Genomic DNA, 18,295 nt, shown 5'->3' with positions numbered 1-18,295 from the left:
AATTAGCCTATAAGTAGTGATGCTTATTAAATATATATATAGTTTTAAAAAAAAGATATTGTAAACATCCTCACGTAAATACTGAACAAACCATTCACATTATGTATTTAGGTGAAGGCAAGAAAGGAAATTTGAAAAAAAATGATAAAGATCACAAGCTGATTCAGATTTAGCAACAAGATGGGAGGCTAAAGTAGAAAAATTTATATACATCTTATTTTACTGTTTTAAAAATACTTTCCAGGTCCTTTTTTCTCTATTTCTGCCAACACAATCCAACTCTATGGGCCTGCATTTCTTACAAGGCTAACTGATCAAATTCCAGAGACCAGATTTTTAAAATGTAAGTCTTCATAACTAACAGAATTACAGAAAGAGGAGGGAAAGTCCTCTCATAGCTGTAGAAGGAGAGAGAGCAGTCTGTACCACAAAACTACATAAAGAATTGATTTGACAGTATTGAGAAATTTCATAAGAAGATAAGTCTTGTGAAATATGGAGACGTGTCTGTTTGTAACCATTACCAATTTGTTCTGTTCTCTGTAATATAAACTTGTCCTTGAAAGAGTTATTTGAAGGGGTCTTGTAATAAGCCCCTCATTTGAAATTATTGCCACTTCTTATGAAGACAATTTCTTCAGAAACTTAATTCTGATTGATTGTCTTGATCATTTGGGGGCTTGGCCATAATATTTTAAGTGACATTTGGATCCTTAAACTATATAGATGCTTGTAAGATTTTATATTGAATCAGAAGAAGATCCTTGGCATTCTGATTTCCTCATATGCAAATGGATAATAAAATGACCATAGACTTCCTATTTAAATAAAGATTTTGAGAGTCTTGTCTCACTTAAATTTATTCCAGCTATTTTTTAATGGGAAAAAAAGATATTCATAGAGAGAAACAAATGGCTTCAGCATATAAATTTTTTTAAGGTGTATGAAAATTCTTAGTAGAAGAACATTAAATAAGATGTGAATAAATGGGTATAAGTCTTTGCTCTCCCCAAATTAATCTGCAACTTCAATGCATTTCTAATTAGAGCTTCCAATGAACTTGGGAAGGAAATGGGGGAATCTTCTTGAGTTAATTTTAAAATTCACCCCCAGTGAATCATCAGTCTGGTGCTACTTCTGAGCTCTCCTTTCTCTTCTGCAATTTTCTTGTAAAAGAAAAACTAATATATAGACAAGCAAAGACACTGTGTGATTGAAGTGGTGATTGAAATCATAATGTAATAGTGTAAGGAATATTTTTAAAATTCTCACCTCACATATACACAAATAGGCAAAACTCACAGGGTTTTGGATGTAAATATTAAAAATGATAAGGTACTTCAAATATTCTAGAATCAAATATAGAACAATATTTTTAAAATCTTCAGCTAGAAGCTGTTGTAAATATGATAGGAAACCAAAGAACTAGCGAGAAAAAAGCTAACAAATTTGATTCCTAGAAATGTATAACTTCTCTAGGACAAAATATTCCATTAACAAACCTAAAAGAAAAACAACAAATGGGACAAAATGTTAGGAACATATAGAATCAAGATTTAATGTACATGTATATCATATAAAGATTTCTATATTCATTCAGCATGGTAAGAAAAATACAAACACCACAACATGGCCGAGCATTCTATGACAAAGAGTTCTATGAAGAAGAAAAACAAATGACCAATAACAAATGGAAAATACTCAACCACACTAAAAATGAAAATAGCGCATGTTAAAGCATCCCTTAAAAAAGACTTTTTGTAGTTCAATTTAAAATGTTAAATATTTTAATTTTCTAGGTATGATATAATAATTTTAAGAGGGAAAGTACACATAGAATTATCCTATTTAGATAAATAAAACTACATTGCAAAATGTGTTAACACATGCATAGAAAAATTCTGGAAAGATATATATCAGTGTTTATAAGAAACATTTTAACATCTGCATAAAAAGCAATGTGAAGGTATGAGCATTTTGAAAAAAGTTACTTTAAAAGGCATTAATTCTTTGTCTTATTAAAGGTATAGAAAATAATAATAAACTTTAGCATTAAAAAATAGTTGATTTGTAACATGAAAATTGAGTAAATTCTTATGCACTCTTACTTCTTTTCTCACTGTGTTTTCCCAAAGTAGAATCGCTTCCAGTATCCGTGGTATCTAGAAAGTAACAGGTGGTGGTCAGAAACTGTAAAAATTTTGAAACTGTAAAAAACTGTAAAACTTTGAAAACTCTCTTCACTACTTATGTGCATCAGTTTCCTCATTTATGAACCAGGGATAACAACAGTTATGCGATTCAGGTTTTAAATTTCTTATGAAGATTAAATAAGATCTTAGTTGCAAAAGCTAATGAGAAATCACTGTGTAAATCAGTAACATGCTAGAGAGCATCCTTCAAAACTATATGGTGAGTTTATGAATAGTTGTCTGAGGTCTTTTATTCCTGTCAGGGCAAAGGACCATTTATTTGTCTTTTGAGGCCTTTCCAACGTTGTGACAAAGTGACACTATTATCTACCAGCAGAAGAGCACTTTTATTTCTTTGCTCCGTGATACTGCCATTTTTACCAGTGTATTTCAACGACATCATCCATGTATAATCGACAGGACCCATTCTGTTAAACAGAATTCTTTTCTCCCTGCAGTTCCCCAATGGGTCAGTTCAAGCAAACGAAGAGGGGAATGGGATTCTGACATGGACTGGATGTACTCCTTGTCAAAGTATGTTTAGAGTCAAGTGCATCAGGAACTGGACCTCTGATTTCAGACTCCTGACATCCTGCAGCACAGGCCCTGTGACCTTCATCTTCCATAACTGGCCTGCCCCCTGTTGTGAGCTGGTAGGAGTTCTCCCTGAACACCGATCACCTACCACAGCTCCCCCAGGGTCTGTGGTGTCTGCTGAACCACCTCTACCCTGACCTTGGGTGTCCTCACCCATCATGTCAATGTTTGGCTACTTTCAGTCCTTGCTTCTTGGCTTCTAGACACACTTTTTGAAAAACACATGGCACGGGAACACTTCTCAGGTCCTTGGAGCTCTGTTCCTAAGTTATGATTTGTAAAGAATTTTCATCTGAACCCCTCCCCTCCCTTCCGAGCAGCCACCTTTCACGGACGCCTACATCACAGGGTGACTCGCCTCTGAGATCGCTTTCTCTTTCGTTGCTCCTCACTGCCCTTGTCTCTTCCTTTTAATCTGCCTTTTCTCTTTTCCTCTTTGCCCAAAATATATATCTTTGTTTTTCTATTTTTTCTTTATATGCTTTTCCCATCCATCCATTAACGACGTTTTTATATACATTTGTACTTACTTTTATGTGACATTATTCTTTTCCAGAAATATTATTTATTACATTTATATGTATATATATATATACACACACATAATTCAATTATTAAAATAATTTTTATAGATATTCTCATATAAATACTATAAGAAACTAATTTTTACCAAATTCCAAATGTTGGAATACAGAGAGTGGACTTCTTTTCTATTCACTCAACAAGTTTGCCGAGCATCTTTCATGTGCCAGGTGCTGAGGTGCGTGATGATGATGCATGAAGAGTTAACGCTTGTCAATCTTATGAGCAACCAGGGAACTGACACTTAATGAGTGAATACATTGAAACATGGAGAATGTGAGGACACAGATTGTACAGGATACTCTGGGGATGCAGAAGGCAGGAGGAACTTGCAGAGTTTGAGATGAGGGACCTCTTCCGGAGGAGGTATCATGGAAACAGTAGTTAACCAGATTAGGGAGAAAGGTGACTAAGATGATAGCCCCAAATGGATGGAGAAGCATGTGCAAAGGTCTGGATTCAGCAAATACAAGTAACCAAAAGGAGTTTAGTATGTCTGAACATAGAGTGAGAGAATGAGAGGGACTGGTGAGAATGGAGAAAGAAGCAGGAGCCTCAGGTATGGAGCTTTGGAGATCACATGAAGAAGAATTAACTTATTCCTAAAGAAAATTAAATGATATTTGGCTATTATGTAGGAAAGCAGCATGAACATAATTGCATTTTTGAAAGATCAATTTAGCTAAATCACTTAGAATGTGTTTGGTGGGAACAACATGAGAAGGTGGACAAATAGGAGCCTGTAGACCTCGTTCAAGTGAGAAGTGATATAGATATGGATGAGAGTGCTGGCATGGAGATGGAAATAAATGGGCAGGGTGGAGACATATAAAAGGAATAATTGATAGAGTTAGGTGACAGATGGGGTACATCAATTGAGGAGATGGCTGTGTCACGGATGACTCTGAGAATTTCAACTTGAAAGAATGAGTCAGTTAATAAGTGTTTTAGAGATAGCGAACACTGGAGGAGTAGATGCTTTCTTTAGGGGGAAAGATGATGTGCTCAGTTTTAAAAGTGTTGAGTTTGAGAGACATCTAAGTGGAGAAGTCTAGAACCTTCATGACCTTAGCCAGAGGCCTTTCTGACACTCGGATAATTGAGTTTGGAAGCTTAGAAGGCAGAGCTGGGCTGGAAATGTGTGTTTAGGAACCATTAGATTGTAGATGGTGATTGAGACCATAAGAGTACACGAAACCCCTTTGGTGAGGTACCTTGTAATCTGGGTGAGTTACAGGAGCCACTTTGATACCTGGGGACACCTTACCCTGAAAATTCACTGCTAGTGTGAACCACCCCTTGTGCCAATGTTGCTTTTGTCTCATGGTCATCTCAGATCCCACAATTTCTCCATCTCTCTCCTTTCTTTCTTTTACACTGCCCCTTTCTCTCTCTACCATTTTTCTCTCATCTTTTAACCCTTTATCTATGCAGTTATCTCTGTGCCTCATCTTTATGCCTCTCCATTGATTGCTTCCTGTATGTATCTCATTCCGTCTAGTTTTTTATGCTTCTGTCTCTGGATCTAGTTTTACTGTTGAAGTAATCCTCTTTATATTGTCACATCACTTTCTGTTTTCTCTTTGCTTCAGTTTGTTTCTCTTAATCTTATCTTGATCTTTTGGCTTTAAAAAAATTACAATCTTTGTGTTTATCTATATTTTCTTCAACCATATTTGGCTTCATCTCACAGTTTACCACTTTCATTGTCACCATCTGCCTGCTTTTTTGACACTGACCACACTATTGACTATTATTACTTCTGCCAGTTCTCTATGAGCTTTCTACATCACAGGACTGTCCATCAGTCACAGACTTTATTATCATGTTTCTGGTAAACTTCCTAGAGGTATCTTGAAAATTATCCATCTTCCTCTACAAAACTTCCCAATCTCGTGATATTTGGAGCTCATGTCCACTTAGAAAAACTTGACACTTACTCAGATATCTTTTAATTTGAAGAAACTTACTCAGATATCTTTTCAGCCTAATTTTTCCATTATTTCTCCTTGCATTATCCACTTAGTGTCACCTCCCTCCACCCAGAAGCGGAGCTCTTCTTTCTCTTTTGGCTCCTTCAAACCTGTTGAAAACAGTCCAAATCTGTGCACAGACCTGTCTGTATATGAGTATGTGTATTGGTGTGTGCGTGTATGGCAATGTTTTGGGGGAGAGGTAGGTAAAGAAGGAAGAGCTTTTCCTCTGTGCAGACAGTAAAACAAAGATAACTGAGAACTAGTATCACAATTGGCTTTTCTATCACATGCTAATAGATTGGCATCTCTTCTGAGTCTCTTCCTCTATTTATTTTTAGAGCTTTGAATCCACAGGACATTGAAGGGAAATAAGGAAACAGCAGACTGTAGATGGCGACCAGGAAACAGACTTTGATGCGGTCATGCTGATCTATGTTTGAAGCTCAGATGGGCTGAAGAAAAATACACCTGCTCCAATGACTACACCTCATATCCAACAGAGATTTTCTCTGTCTCTTTCAATCTAACCACACCTCCTCCTCCTCCTTTTCTTCAATTTTCTGCCCACCTGTGAACTTCGCTGTCCCTGATTTCTCTTATCTCCTGTGTTGATTTCTCTCATTTCATCAGTTATACTCTTAATATCTGTTCCTTTTTATTTCTCTGTTCATCCTTTTTGGCATTATCCTTCTAGGTGTTCTGTATATCATACAACTGGTTCCATTCCTACCCTCTCTGTTTCTTTATGGTTTTTGCTTTTTCCCTCTCAATCTGAATATATATTTCAAAATCCACACCAATACTGGTGGTTATATACCCACCAATACCTATACATATATATGTATATATGTGTGTATATGTATACACACATACACACACACACACACACACACATATGTATATACATATGTATTTATTATTGTTGCTAAATAAGTTTTCTTGCATCAGGCACTGATACATTCCCCTGTGAATATGCCAGATCCCTCGTATCTCCTCTTTGGGCTCTGATCATGGGACATAGCTCTTATCTTTCTGCCCGTTACATAAAATAGTCACCCTTTTTTACCCTTATACATTTGTACATCTATTTCCTGATCCTAAAATGGGGAAGCAAGAGTTAACCTTCCTAAGTCTTAAAGATTTTGTGATAGCAGAGTAAGATCTTATTTGCCAAAGGAATTTAAAATATCACGTTACAATCCAATTATAATGTGATGAATATCTGTCACAAACTATACTAAAGTTTGAGAATGGTTGATCTGAAGCTTTTATTTCTGTCTATAATTACACAGCAGGACCAGTTGTCTTTTGAGGCTTTTACGATTACAAATGACATTAATGTCAACCAGTATATCACTATAGAAATCTAGGATCTTAGTGTTAGCAGGCATGACAGTAAATGTTTAAAAAGAGACCATCATTTTGGTGATTATTTCTGCTAAAATAGGAATATAAAATTACATACATTTAGTGAATATGAGTTATTCTATTAAGCATGAATTTATAATAATTTCCTGCCTCTTTCCATTTTCTAAAATCCGAAAAGTAGTTCCCAGGATTAACTGGATACAAGGTAGTCAAGGTCTCAGAATAAAATGCACCAGGAAACAGTGTCTTTTCATTCCTGGCATTCTGCAGGCCAAGGCTTGGCATCGTAATCTTCTTTACCTGACCCATTTCTTAGGACTGAGTTAGACATTTCCTGAAGCTCATCTTCGTTACTCAGTTCTGAAGTGTCATTATTGCTGATTCCTGCAGAAAGAAATAAAATTCCTTTACAGTCTCAGCCTGTGTCCTAGGACCTATACAGCATGGAGTTCTTTAAAAGGAAATCTGGAAAGGGGAAGCTTATGTAGAAGAGGTAGGAATATTCCTACCACCAGGCCCCCTACGGCTCCATCTGGCCTCCTGGTCAAGGTTGCTCCAGGGACCACCCCCAAGGCCAGGACTGGACACAACTTTGCCATGGAAGGCACTCGCTTTGGTCACTATTCTTTACCCTTTCCTCTTGTCTGCACATACTTCTGCTTCCACTTTGTTTCTTATCCAGGGGGACGGTGGAAGCAACATTTTCAAGATGTCAGAGCCTCCATCAGCTGGGGCCTCAGTGAGCACCCCTCCACCCTGGGAACCACTTTATCCTTTTATGTGAGTGAAGAATAAACTTGTACCGCACTTGTGACACTGAACTTCTTGAGGCCTACAAGTAACATCAATTAGCCCAGCTCACCTAATTCAAAATGTATAATGTGAATCATCTAAAATGCCAACAAATTTATCATTTTATTTTAAAGGATATAACCAAAAATTTGACTGAAGCTTTTGTAGCAAAGAAAGATATTTGTTACAGCAAGAATTTTGATTGTTCTTACGTCTTTTCCTATGGCTTATGCTGCAAATTGATGTGTTTTCAATATCCCAAGGATCTAGGAAGGAAAGGAAAATACACCCAGTAATCTATAACTAAAAGAGTAGTAAATCTTATGACTACTCACATTGTAGACAGGATTTGGACTCTAAAGACACAATGATGATCATTTCTGTCTCTTCCTGTCTAAAGGAAAGTGATCACTACCAAATGTAGCAAAGACCCTCCCAGTCCTTCAGCCCTAATTGCAAAGTCAAAGAAGTTTTGAAAACCAATATTTTTTCATAGGTTTGTACTAACTAGTTTGGCAATGAATCTGGACTTCAGCTGCCATGAGTCCAATAAAATATTTATCACAGTTGTTGTGAATTCACACAATTTGCTGCAGGAACACTAATACAGTATATTTGAGAATGAGATTCTGTCCCAGACCCTACTGGAGTGTTTTATAACAAGTAGGATATACACCACACTGTCTTTCTAAAATAATAAAGCATTATTATCTTACATCTGGCTTTAAAGATTTTGAATAAACGATTATGAATATTTGCTAGGAGTCCAGGTTGTTAGTTCTGACTCTTCCAATAATTGTTCATATGTGAGGTGTAAAGATCCTTAAATGTTTATGTGCTGGAGTTTCCTCATCTGTGAAATGAGGGAACAACAGTTTTCTGACCTACCTTTTAGGTTGTTGTAAACATAAAATGATACCTTATTTGTGAAAATGTTTTCAAATATCACTATACAGGCCAATGTCATGTTGCAGGTAATGCTGGGTTCCTACCTGGCTCTGCCTTTTACTCTCCATGTGAATTCATAAAAGACCCTCAAACATTACCAGCTCCAGTTTCCTCATCTATAAACCTGGGATAACCTGGTGACCCTAACTCCCTGTTAAGGTTTTTGTAAAAACAAAGGGAAGCTTTATTTATAAAAACCCTATGAGAAATCACCATGTAAGCCAATGATTTAACTATAATTGGGGTTTGAGAGTATTTGGTCTTAAGCTATTTTTCCATCAATAATTTAATAGAAGCACAAATTATTCTGTGAAGTCTTTCTAAGTTGGGGACTCATGACAATATTAACAACAAATAGAGGAATGCTGTGCTTAGTATCCTCCATAGAATAAAAGCATGCTGAGGAATAAGTACACTAGTTCCACTCTTTAGCATTAATAGATATGATAGTGTGTAGTAAAAGGTATAATTTTACTAGCCTAGTTTTGCTACATTTTCAATATATCAGTTGACTGGGCTCATCCAGTTAAACAACACTTTATATACAATACCTTCTTGCCTCCTTCCACTTCCCAACAGGGCCAGAAAAGTTAAAGGTGGAAAATGATATCCTAGAAGGAATCAAATCAAGGCATGTGGAGAATGCTCAGAATAAGATTCACCAGGAAAACAGAGCTCTGGATTTACACTCGGGATATTTGCTGTCCATGGCTGCAATCTGTATCTTCCCACACGAGACATCTGGGATCGTGAGCAGGTGGCTTTTTGGCCCCTCCTCCCTCACTTGATTCTAAAAAGTCAAGGTTATTGGTCACTGCACAAAGGAACAGGATTCTCGAGGGGTTTGGGTGTGTGACCAAGGAACGCATTCAGCAGGAAATTCCCTCATAAGAAAACTTGCAAAAGTCTTGAAAAGCCATGCGAGGCATGGCCTGCACCCAGGCCACTCTGGGCTGCCCTTCTAAGTCATCTGCTGTGTAGGTTAGTGATGTTCCATTCCCTGTTCCCAGGGCAGAGACAATTCAAATGCAAGGGGCAACTTTGCTCTGCTTGAACCTTACCGTCCTTCCCTTCTCTCTCTTCTACTTCTGACCCCTTCTGTTGTCTTTTCAAACTTCCTTCATCTGCTGTTTCTCATGTAGGGTACGTTGGAAACCTTGTGTTCAAGACCTTGTGTGAGTCTCGTCTCCTCACCTCCTCCCACCCCCTGCCAACCTGGTGCCCTCCTGAACTATTTGCAAGCCTGGGAAATAATCTTCTCATGTGTCTGAGCCGTAGATGTGTTTTAGCACTATCTTCTAGAGCAGTCTTCCTACTAGTACTAAGACAAAAGTGTTCCCTAAAAACTGAAACAAATCTACATTTTACTTTGATAGATCTAGTGAGCAATTAGATTGAGTGTATTATTTAAAATATTGCTCTTTTACGGCACCAAGATCAGGTAACATTTCATTTCTTCTTAGTACTGTTCTTAGTGTGTTTCCATAAATAGGTATGTTTCTGATATTGTCTAGGTCTAAAAAGTAGAAAGGGACAAAAATTCACCAATTTGTACACTACAGAGACATGGATCTTATGGCAACTCAGGCTACCCATAGGATTGAGGAACTAACATTTTGATAATCATTTCGAGCTTCAATTTTACAAGAAAATAATGCAGAATCCAGGACGCTAGCCTTGTTATTCCCTTCAGTCTCCCATGAGACTTTGTAGAGACCTTGAAACATTTATGTGATTGTGTTTCCTCATCTAGAAGCAAGGGTTACAATGTCCATCCTGCTTAGCCCTTAAGGTTGTTGTAAGATGTTGTTTGCAAAGGTCCTTTGAAAAATCACTGTATATGCCATGACTTGTTGAAGAATTCTGTCAAAAACAATCCTTTGGGTTTCAGAATGCCTTATACGAAGTCTTTATTTCTGCTAACACTAGGTAGCTGGACAAGTTATGACATGATTCAAGTTTGTGATCAGATGATAATATGACCTTCCAATAAAGGAATACAGCCCACCCTTGAACAATATGGGTTTGAACTGCACAGGTCCACTTAAACTCAGATTTTTTCCATACTAAATACTACAGCAGGACTTCCCTGGTGGCACAGGGGTGGAGAATCCACCTGCCAATGCAGGGGACAAGGGTTCGACCCCTGGTCTGGGAAGATCCCACATGCTGCAGAGCAACTAAGCCCGTATGCCACAACTGCTGAGCCTGCATGCCACAACTAGTGAAGCCCACGTGCCTAGAGCCTGTGCTCCGCAACTAGAGAAAGCCCCTGCTCAGCAGTGAAGACCCACCACAGCCAAAAAAAAGAAGAAAGAAAAAGAAATTAAATACTACAGCACTAAACGATCCACAGTTGGTGGAATTCATGGATGTGACCTGTGTGTATGGAGGGCTGACTCTTAAGTTAGGCAGATTTTTGACTGCACTGGAGGTTGGTGCCTTTAACCCGTGCATTGCCAACTGTATTTAGCTTTCTGTTCTTTGTAGAAATCACCGTATAAATCCACCACTTTATAGGCATAGCAACTAGTAGTGTTTTTTTTTGGCTGAGCGCAGGCTTTCTCTAGTTGTGGCGAGCGGGGGCTACTCTTTGTTGCGGTGGCTTCTCTTGTTGCGGAGCACAGGCGCCAGGTGCGCGAGCTTCAGCAGTTGCGGCATGCAGGCTCAGCAGCTGTGGCGCACGGGCTTAGTTACTCCACGGCATGTGGGATCTTCCCGGACCAGGGCTCGAACCCGTGTCCCCTGACTTGGCAGGCGGATTCTTAACCACTGTGCCACCAGTGAAGCCCACAGCTAGTAGTTTTTAACACACTCATTACTTTGCTGGCCTATTTCTACTATATAATCAATATAGGGTACATATATTGATTAATGGGACCCAATAGTTAATAGGCCTCATTCTCAGATATAGATTTCATATCTCTCTGCATTTCCCATAAAAGTCCAGTAAAATAAAGACAGAGAATGGGATTCCAGAGTAAACTGGAACCATGCTACAGAAGGGGCTCAGAATAAGATCTCAGGGAACAGTGACCCTAGTTCAGATTCCTGCAGCCTAGACCTTGCTCTCCCACTTCCTTACCAGACGACTTTCTCAGTGCTGACGTGGAGGGTTCTGGGGACTCGTCTCCATCACTGGATTCTGCGGAGTCCTCACTGCTGATCACTGCACAGAGGAAAACAACCACTTAGGATCTCAGGGTGGAGCCCACGCAGCAGGAAACCCCAGAATGAGAGCACTAGGAAGATCTAGAAGCTAAGTTAACTCAGAGCACCGTGGCCTGTGCTTGAATGTGTGTGACCTGCAGGTTTCTCCAGGTCCTACACAAAAAGTGATGATATTCACAGGGGGCAGCTTTGCCCATCCTGCCAACACTCTTCTTTCCTCACCCTCATTCTACCTCTTACCACCACCCTCAATCTACCTCTGACCCTCTACTTCATTCTACCTCTTTCTTTCATTCTTATTTTACTTCTTCACCTTCCTCTTGGCTTGGCCCATTTTCCCTACTTATGCCTCTCTTTCTGGGGATGGTATCTCTTTATACCTTGCTTTGTCTTCATGTGTTTCTCTTCCATCTCCTCTCTTGAATACCCTGGGTCTCTGATTTTTTCCCTTTTCTTTATCTTCTACCCCCATACTTTCCTCTCTTGCTTTAGAGGTCTCTTGGACATTTATTAAGCAAGGTCTCTTGGACATCAATACTTATTATCTACCCCTTTTGTCTTTTGATATTTTTCCAGTTCCTGGGGAATCTCTTCTGCTAAACTCACTGCACAGGGCACTGGTTCCCTCCCCTTCCTGCCTCTGTCCACGGCCACCTGCCCTGGCTGGATGTACCTTGATGACCTGCCCCAGCCTCTTGCCCTGTTCCTGTGATTCCTGCTCCACACTGTGTCAGCCTTACCTATTACATCAGATGCCTGGTTACAGTCAGTCCTGGCTTGGGTTTGCCATTCAACTTCGGGGTTAAAAAATGGCTTTTCCTTCTTTATATCCACCGGAAGGACAGAACGGGAATTGATTTGAAATCCATGGTTGGGTGGCTTTGCTTCTGGATCAAATTGTAATGAATGAAGAATTGCAATTTGTCACTCCAAAAGGGAGTAAGCACCGTTCATTAGCATTAACAGTCTTCTCCTTGTAATTCCACTGCAGGAGGGATGCTTCACCCCAACCCTTCTCCTTCCTGCTGTTCAACTCTGTCCCTTTCTTTGTGTCTCTCTCAACTCTCAGGTTTTTATTTTATCTTTGTTTTTACTTTCTTTTCACTTACTTTTCTCATCTTTTGATGATTTTTTTTTTTTTGCTTTTCAAAAATAAAAATCATAATTGTAGTATAACCCATAGATAAAAATGCACAAATCATAAATTTTGAATTATCACAGAACAAGCATATCTGGGTAACCATCACTTTGGTCAAGTAATAAGAGATTACTAACACTCCAGAAACCTCTTAGTGATGCCCCCACTAACTGTCCAGATGCATCTTGCTCAAGTTAACCACCACTTTGACACTTTTAATACCATAGATGATTGATTTTGCTAGTTCAAAATTTATATAAATTTATATAAGTGGAATCATTCACTCTTGCTCTCTCTCTCTGTCCCTCTGACTTTTCAGGGGCGGGGGTGGATTTGGCTTCTTTAATCAACATGTGTGTGATAGTCATCTGTATCCATTTCGTATATTTATCTTCACCACTATATAATATTCCTTTATAGAAATTATCCATTAAAAAATAAAACCATAAAATATCCATTTTTGCTGGCTCAAGCTTTAGACTACTATGAATAACACTATGATGAACATTCTTTTGTATGTGTTTTGATGAAGATAATATGCATTTCTGTTGATCTGTTGAGGAATGTAACTGCTGAGTCATAGGCTATGTGTAAAGTTAGGATTGACAGAAGTGACAAAACCATGGTTGGATTAATCCACTAAGTTTTGGGACTATTTTTTTATACAGCAATAGATAACTGATACAGCTTCCAAATAGAGATGTCCATCAGATCTTTGAATACAGATCTTCAAGCACTTGGAGGAATGAGTCTAGAGATCAGGTCTGGGCGGGAGATGTACATCTAGGAATTAATAGATGATGGATGGTACTGAAACCATGGGGAGGGTGAGATGCCTGAGGAGAGGCCTATTTTTATCTGAGGGGGTTACAGGGCTATTGTGATCATTGCAGATACCTTACCCTTCTCAACGGTATTAGGAACAGCCCCTTGTGTCTTCTTTTTTGATGACTGTCTCCTCAAATGGGGTAATGTCTTGATTTGTCTCCTCTCTCTGTTTGGCCCACTCTCTACCGATTTTTAATTCATTGTCCTTTAAATTATTCTCTTTGTGCCTCTCCTACCCCCATTTTTCTATTTATTGGTATTCTTTTTCATCTGTATCTTTCTCTATTCATCTCTTTTCCTCTACATTTGTAATCACTGTCCCCAGTGTCCAGCAGGGTCTAGGACCAGGCAAAGGAGGTACCTAGGGCACAAGAAGGTGCCAAGAGTAAGATAATCCTTATATGTGCCCCAGGGTCTCACCCTAGACCTGACCCTGCTGTCCCATACCTGCTTTTTCAATGTATCCATTCTCTGTTATGTTTCCTACTTTCTCTTACTCTATCCCTGTTTCTGAATTATTATTATGACCTGCACATGTCTCCTCTATATCAATTTTGTCTTTCTATATATTTTCCTCATTTAAGCATTCAAATCATCACCAAAGTTCTCCCTGTGTGCCATTGTCCAACAAACCACATCCCTCTACCTGCCACTTCCTTTCTAAAAGGCCATTCACCTGGGCTTCCTTACTTGCAAATCTGACCTGCAACATCTTACATGATTTACATGTTTCTGTTATGACCTCTGAAAAGGAAGTTGCAACTTATTTCTTTTCATCAACTCCACAACATGGCGTTATTTTGATTCCATGTCAATTTATCTAAAATCTATCTCACTCTTGTACTTTGTTATTTGGTGCTCCACAGTCCACCTTTTCCTATTTTTCATCTTTGCATTCTCTTCCCAGGGACACCCCATCCACTAAAGAGCTCAGCTCTCCTTCTCCCTTGCAACTTACATCTGCTAAAATCAGCCAGAGGTTGTGGAGAAGGCTGTGTGTCTTGGACAGTGTTAGGATTGGGAAGGGGTGTATTAGTACGGGAGAGCAAAGGAGAGCTTTTACTCTCATAGAAAAACAAAGATGTAATTAGAAAATTGGTAAGTAATTACTTTCTTCCTCATAAGGCAATGGGCTGGGTGTCTCCTTTCTTGCATCACCATTATTTGATTGGATAGGTACTTGTTCGCAGGACTCTGAAGATAAAAAAGACCACAGAGACTTGCTTTGCCCTGTTTCCATTTTCTTGCATTTCATCCGACTTCTCTTTCCTTCTTATGTTTCTGCTTATAACCTGTCTGCATATATTGCCACCTTCACCCTGTGAAAGTGCTGTGCTTCATTGATTCTGGAGTCGATCTCTCCCTGACTTGTTCGACTTTTGTTTCTGTCTCTCTTCCCCGGTGGGGCTCTGCAACTCTTCGCCTTCTGTCTCTTAGTTTTTCCTTTCTCACTTTCTGCCTCCAGGTCTCCCCCATCAATATATCAGGCCCCATTCCTGCCCTCTGTGTGTCTGTGTGATTTCCCCTTCTTTGTTAATAGATGTCTCCTTGAGTGGTGCATTACTTCCTTCTCTGCCACTAGTCAGGACCTCTTGGCCCTTCCACACTCATCAAACCCAGCCAGTCTTACCTGCTGGTTCAGACTCTTGGGCACATTGTTCATTTGCTTGTTGGCTTTCTAGTGCATCGTTTTGGTCACTGGTTGTATCTTTCCTCTTTGCATCTATCTGTTCTGTTTCACAGAGGTTATCCGAGAGTCCATTTTCAGGTGAGGTCGTACCTAAATCATGTTTTGATTCATCAATACTTTGTTTTCCTCCGGCATCAATCAGCATCCAACAGGAAAATACAAACCACCCGCGGTCATAGGGAACTTGCCTTTGTCCCCAGAGCTGCCCCTGACTGGTGGCCTTCCCTTACTTCCTGCAAAGTCCTGCTGCCTCTTCCGCACTCCCTCTTACTCCACCCCCTCCCTGTGCAAGTCTTGTTGGCCTTTCCATGAGGATTCAGTGTCTGATTCTCCTCCACTTTCTCCAGCCCTTGGGATTTCCCTCTTTATATGTTTCCTTATTTTTGTTTCATGGTTCTGTCTTTTCCATTAGGTTACCAGGTAGTATCCAGGGTTGTAAACACAGGCTCTGGGTTCAGAACGCCTGGGTCTATCCTTGCTCATTGACCCCAGGACAACTATTTACATGGTCTCTCTAGATTTCAGCTTCCTTATCTGCAAAATGGGCACATGAGTGATAACATCGTCCAATGGCACTAATCCCACAACTGCCAGAATAAACGTTCAATCAAGTGAGCTGTTAATAACTTGGTTGTTTTTGTGGTGTCCCTGACCCCTTTCTCCTTTCATTTCTTCTTTTTCTTCCTCTCTGTCTCTCAAATACCCACATCCTCTCCTCCACGTCTCTACCACTTCCTTGCTTCTGTCTCTATATGACTGCCTTTCTCCTTGAATATTCCTGCTCTTGAACAACATCCCCCACGTTTAAATCGGTCCCTCCTTCTGCCATCATCAAGGGTCTCCTCTTTGACGCTGACCTTGGGCCCATAGTCCTTAGCCCTTCACACCTTTACACCGATCTTCTCCTACAGGAGTCTTTCTAAATCACAATTACTTCCAGGTAGTCACTCTCTTTAAATCTGGTTACTGACACCCTGGGTTCCTCTTCCTTTGTCTTGGTATTTGGGCCCACAATCTCTTGTCACAGCTACTTCTCCAGGACTCAGCCTCTGGTTAGATGCTCATACAGACACCCCTCGCCGCCTTCTCTGTGGTCCTTCAACATTTCTTCCCTGATTCTCAGTGTTTGCTCAGGACTCGGGCTCACACCTCCCCTTCTCCTTTCCCTCTTAGCAGATGGGAATCGCTTTTGTATTTGTCTCAATCACCTTGCTCAAGGCTTAGTGGGAGAGTAGGCCTCTCCTCCCTCTCTTCTCCATTGCTTTCTTCATGATTAATTTTCCCCTGCATTACTGAAGAGAGGGACAGAGAAGAAGACAATTAGAGATCTCCACCAGAGACCAGGAACATCATCTCAAAATTACAAATTTAGGAATTCCTAGCCCTCGGGTCACTCAGAGCTCAGGGGTTCCCAATCCTCTTGGTAAAGTTCCCGCATCATCCTTGGACAGAAGAGAAGCCCCAGCAAGCTAACTGCTATGTAACCCAAACAGAAATGAGCCACTTGTATGTAAGGATAAAGGAGTCGTGGAAACATCGTGATCCTGTCAGTTATGTAAAATAAACCTCGCATCGTGGGGAAAGCACATGTCAAGATAAATAAGGAAAGTGAAATGTGTTTACTGAACTGTTGAAACTGTAAGGAAGAAACAGAGAGATTTCCTCTGGAGAAGGGGTAGGATCCTAGAGAGATCCATGTGTATAAAAGAGAAAGCCCAAGAGCTATAAAGGTGGGACTAGGGACTTCCCTGGTGGTCCAGTGGTTAAGACTCTGAGCTCCCAATGCAGGGGGCTCGGGTTCCCATCCCTGGTCAGGGAACTAGATCCGCATGCCGCAACTAAGAGCCTGCATTCTGCAACTAAAAGAGCCCACGTGCTGCCTCGAAGATCCAGCGTGCCGCAACTAAGATCTGGTGCAGCCAAATAAATAAATAAATAAATAAATAAATATTAAAAAGAAATAAAATAAAGATGGGACTAGATAAGATGAGGGTTGGGCTTAATTGTGTTGGGGAGGATGAGCGGTTCCCAAAGAGACCAAGCAGAGGGGGTGATGCGTTTGGTGGGGTTACTAGACAGGGTTCCCATAGTGGCCCAGATCCCACAAAGAAGGACACTCTGAAGCCGCAAGCAGCGAGTGCCTGTTGCAGCACTGCAGGACGTCCCCATGACTCCTGGACCAGGGACCCAGGAGGCTGCCCCAACAAGGAGAGGCCAGGACACCAGCCCAGGGCCCCTGCAGCTAGGTGACCCAGCAAGCGTAGGAGGAAGGAAATAAACCAGGGAGCCTAGGGCATGGATCCCTGCCAGGAGTCCGGGGAGGAGACACCAGGGGAGGCAGTGGAGCCCAGGCTGCCCCAGAGCTGATGGCAGGAGCACCTCCTGGGACAGTGCCTTTTAGGGGGTGAGATGGACAGGACTGTGAGAGGCATGGCTGCTTTGTCTCCCCCAGGACACAGGCTTCAAGCCTCAGCAAAACCAGGCGGAAGGTGCGAGGAGAACAATGGCCCAAAGCCCAGAAGAGTTGAAGGAGGCCTGTGGGCAGGCACTGGGGGCTTCAGCACATGAGATGGAGGTGGGGACCTGGCAATAGGAGAGATGTCACGCCCTGGTCACAGTCTCCAGCCTCTAACTTTGGCCGCTGACCCGAGCTCTCGGGGACAGCAGAGTCCAGGAGGCGGCAGCAGCAACCTCCCCCAGGGGCAGGTGGATGGCAGCAAGTGTAGGTGTGAGTCGCCCCAGCATTCAAAAAGTATAAATTATGCCTTCTCAGGAAAAGGTCAAGATTTAGTTTTGTATAGCACCAAAAATAGTCCCTGGAAGAGAAGAGCTTGTGTGATTATTTGAGGAGAAAAAGTTAATAAAACCATTTTTCCTTTAAGGGCAGATTTGATATTGAGTTAGCTTTCTTGCTCATTACTCTGGAAATCTGATGAAAGTGGCCTTTCTTCTGTGTTACTAAGCCAACCCTGGGTTTAGGGCTTAAAATGACCTGTGACTGGTCCTTTACATG

The 18,295-nt window shown here is 40.7% G+C and overlaps 1 protein-coding gene across 16 annotated transcripts in view; it reads right to left on the bottom strand.

Moving 5' to 3' along the window:
- Positions 1–18,295, bottom strand: part of LOC103004719 (nuclear autoantigen Sp-100) — a 79,673-nt gene that overhangs the window by 19,349 nt on the left and 42,029 nt on the right. For 5 of the 16 annotated variants that reach the window (XR_009009102.1, XR_003623645.2, XM_057551706.1 and 2 more), the window contains exons 4-12: positions 16,491–16,574; positions 15,223–15,372; positions 14,703–14,786; positions 12,367–12,513; positions 11,541–11,624; positions 9,007–9,066; positions 7,720–7,773; positions 7,016–7,099; positions 2,109–2,162 (exon numbers count right to left, since the gene is read on the bottom strand). Coding sequence is in view for 14 of the 16 variants with exons in the window: in XM_057551706.1 (XP_057407689.1) it covers positions 2,109–2,162; positions 7,016–7,099; positions 7,720–7,773; positions 9,007–9,066; positions 11,541–11,624; positions 12,367–12,513; positions 14,703–14,786; positions 15,223–15,372; positions 16,491–16,574 (801 nt within the window). In the remaining 2 variants the exon portion in view is untranslated. Of the gene's footprint in view, positions 1–1,425; positions 1,503–2,108; positions 2,163–7,015; positions 7,100–7,719; positions 7,774–9,006; positions 9,067–11,540; positions 11,625–12,366; positions 12,514–14,702; positions 14,787–15,222; positions 15,373–16,490; positions 16,575–18,295 lie in introns of those variants that run through there. The other 11 variants (XM_057551711.1, XM_028167146.2, XM_028167147.2 and 8 more) reach the window with 11 other exon arrangements.

This window comes from Balaenoptera acutorostrata, chromosome 8 (assembly GCF_949987535.1).
Source record: "Balaenoptera acutorostrata chromosome 8, mBalAcu1.1, whole genome shotgun sequence".
Lineage (NCBI taxonomy): Eukaryota > Metazoa > Chordata > Mammalia > Artiodactyla > Balaenopteridae > Balaenoptera > Balaenoptera acutorostrata.
The sequence above is the reverse complement of the archived record's forward strand: the minus strand, read 5'-3'. Positions and strand labels throughout refer to the sequence as shown.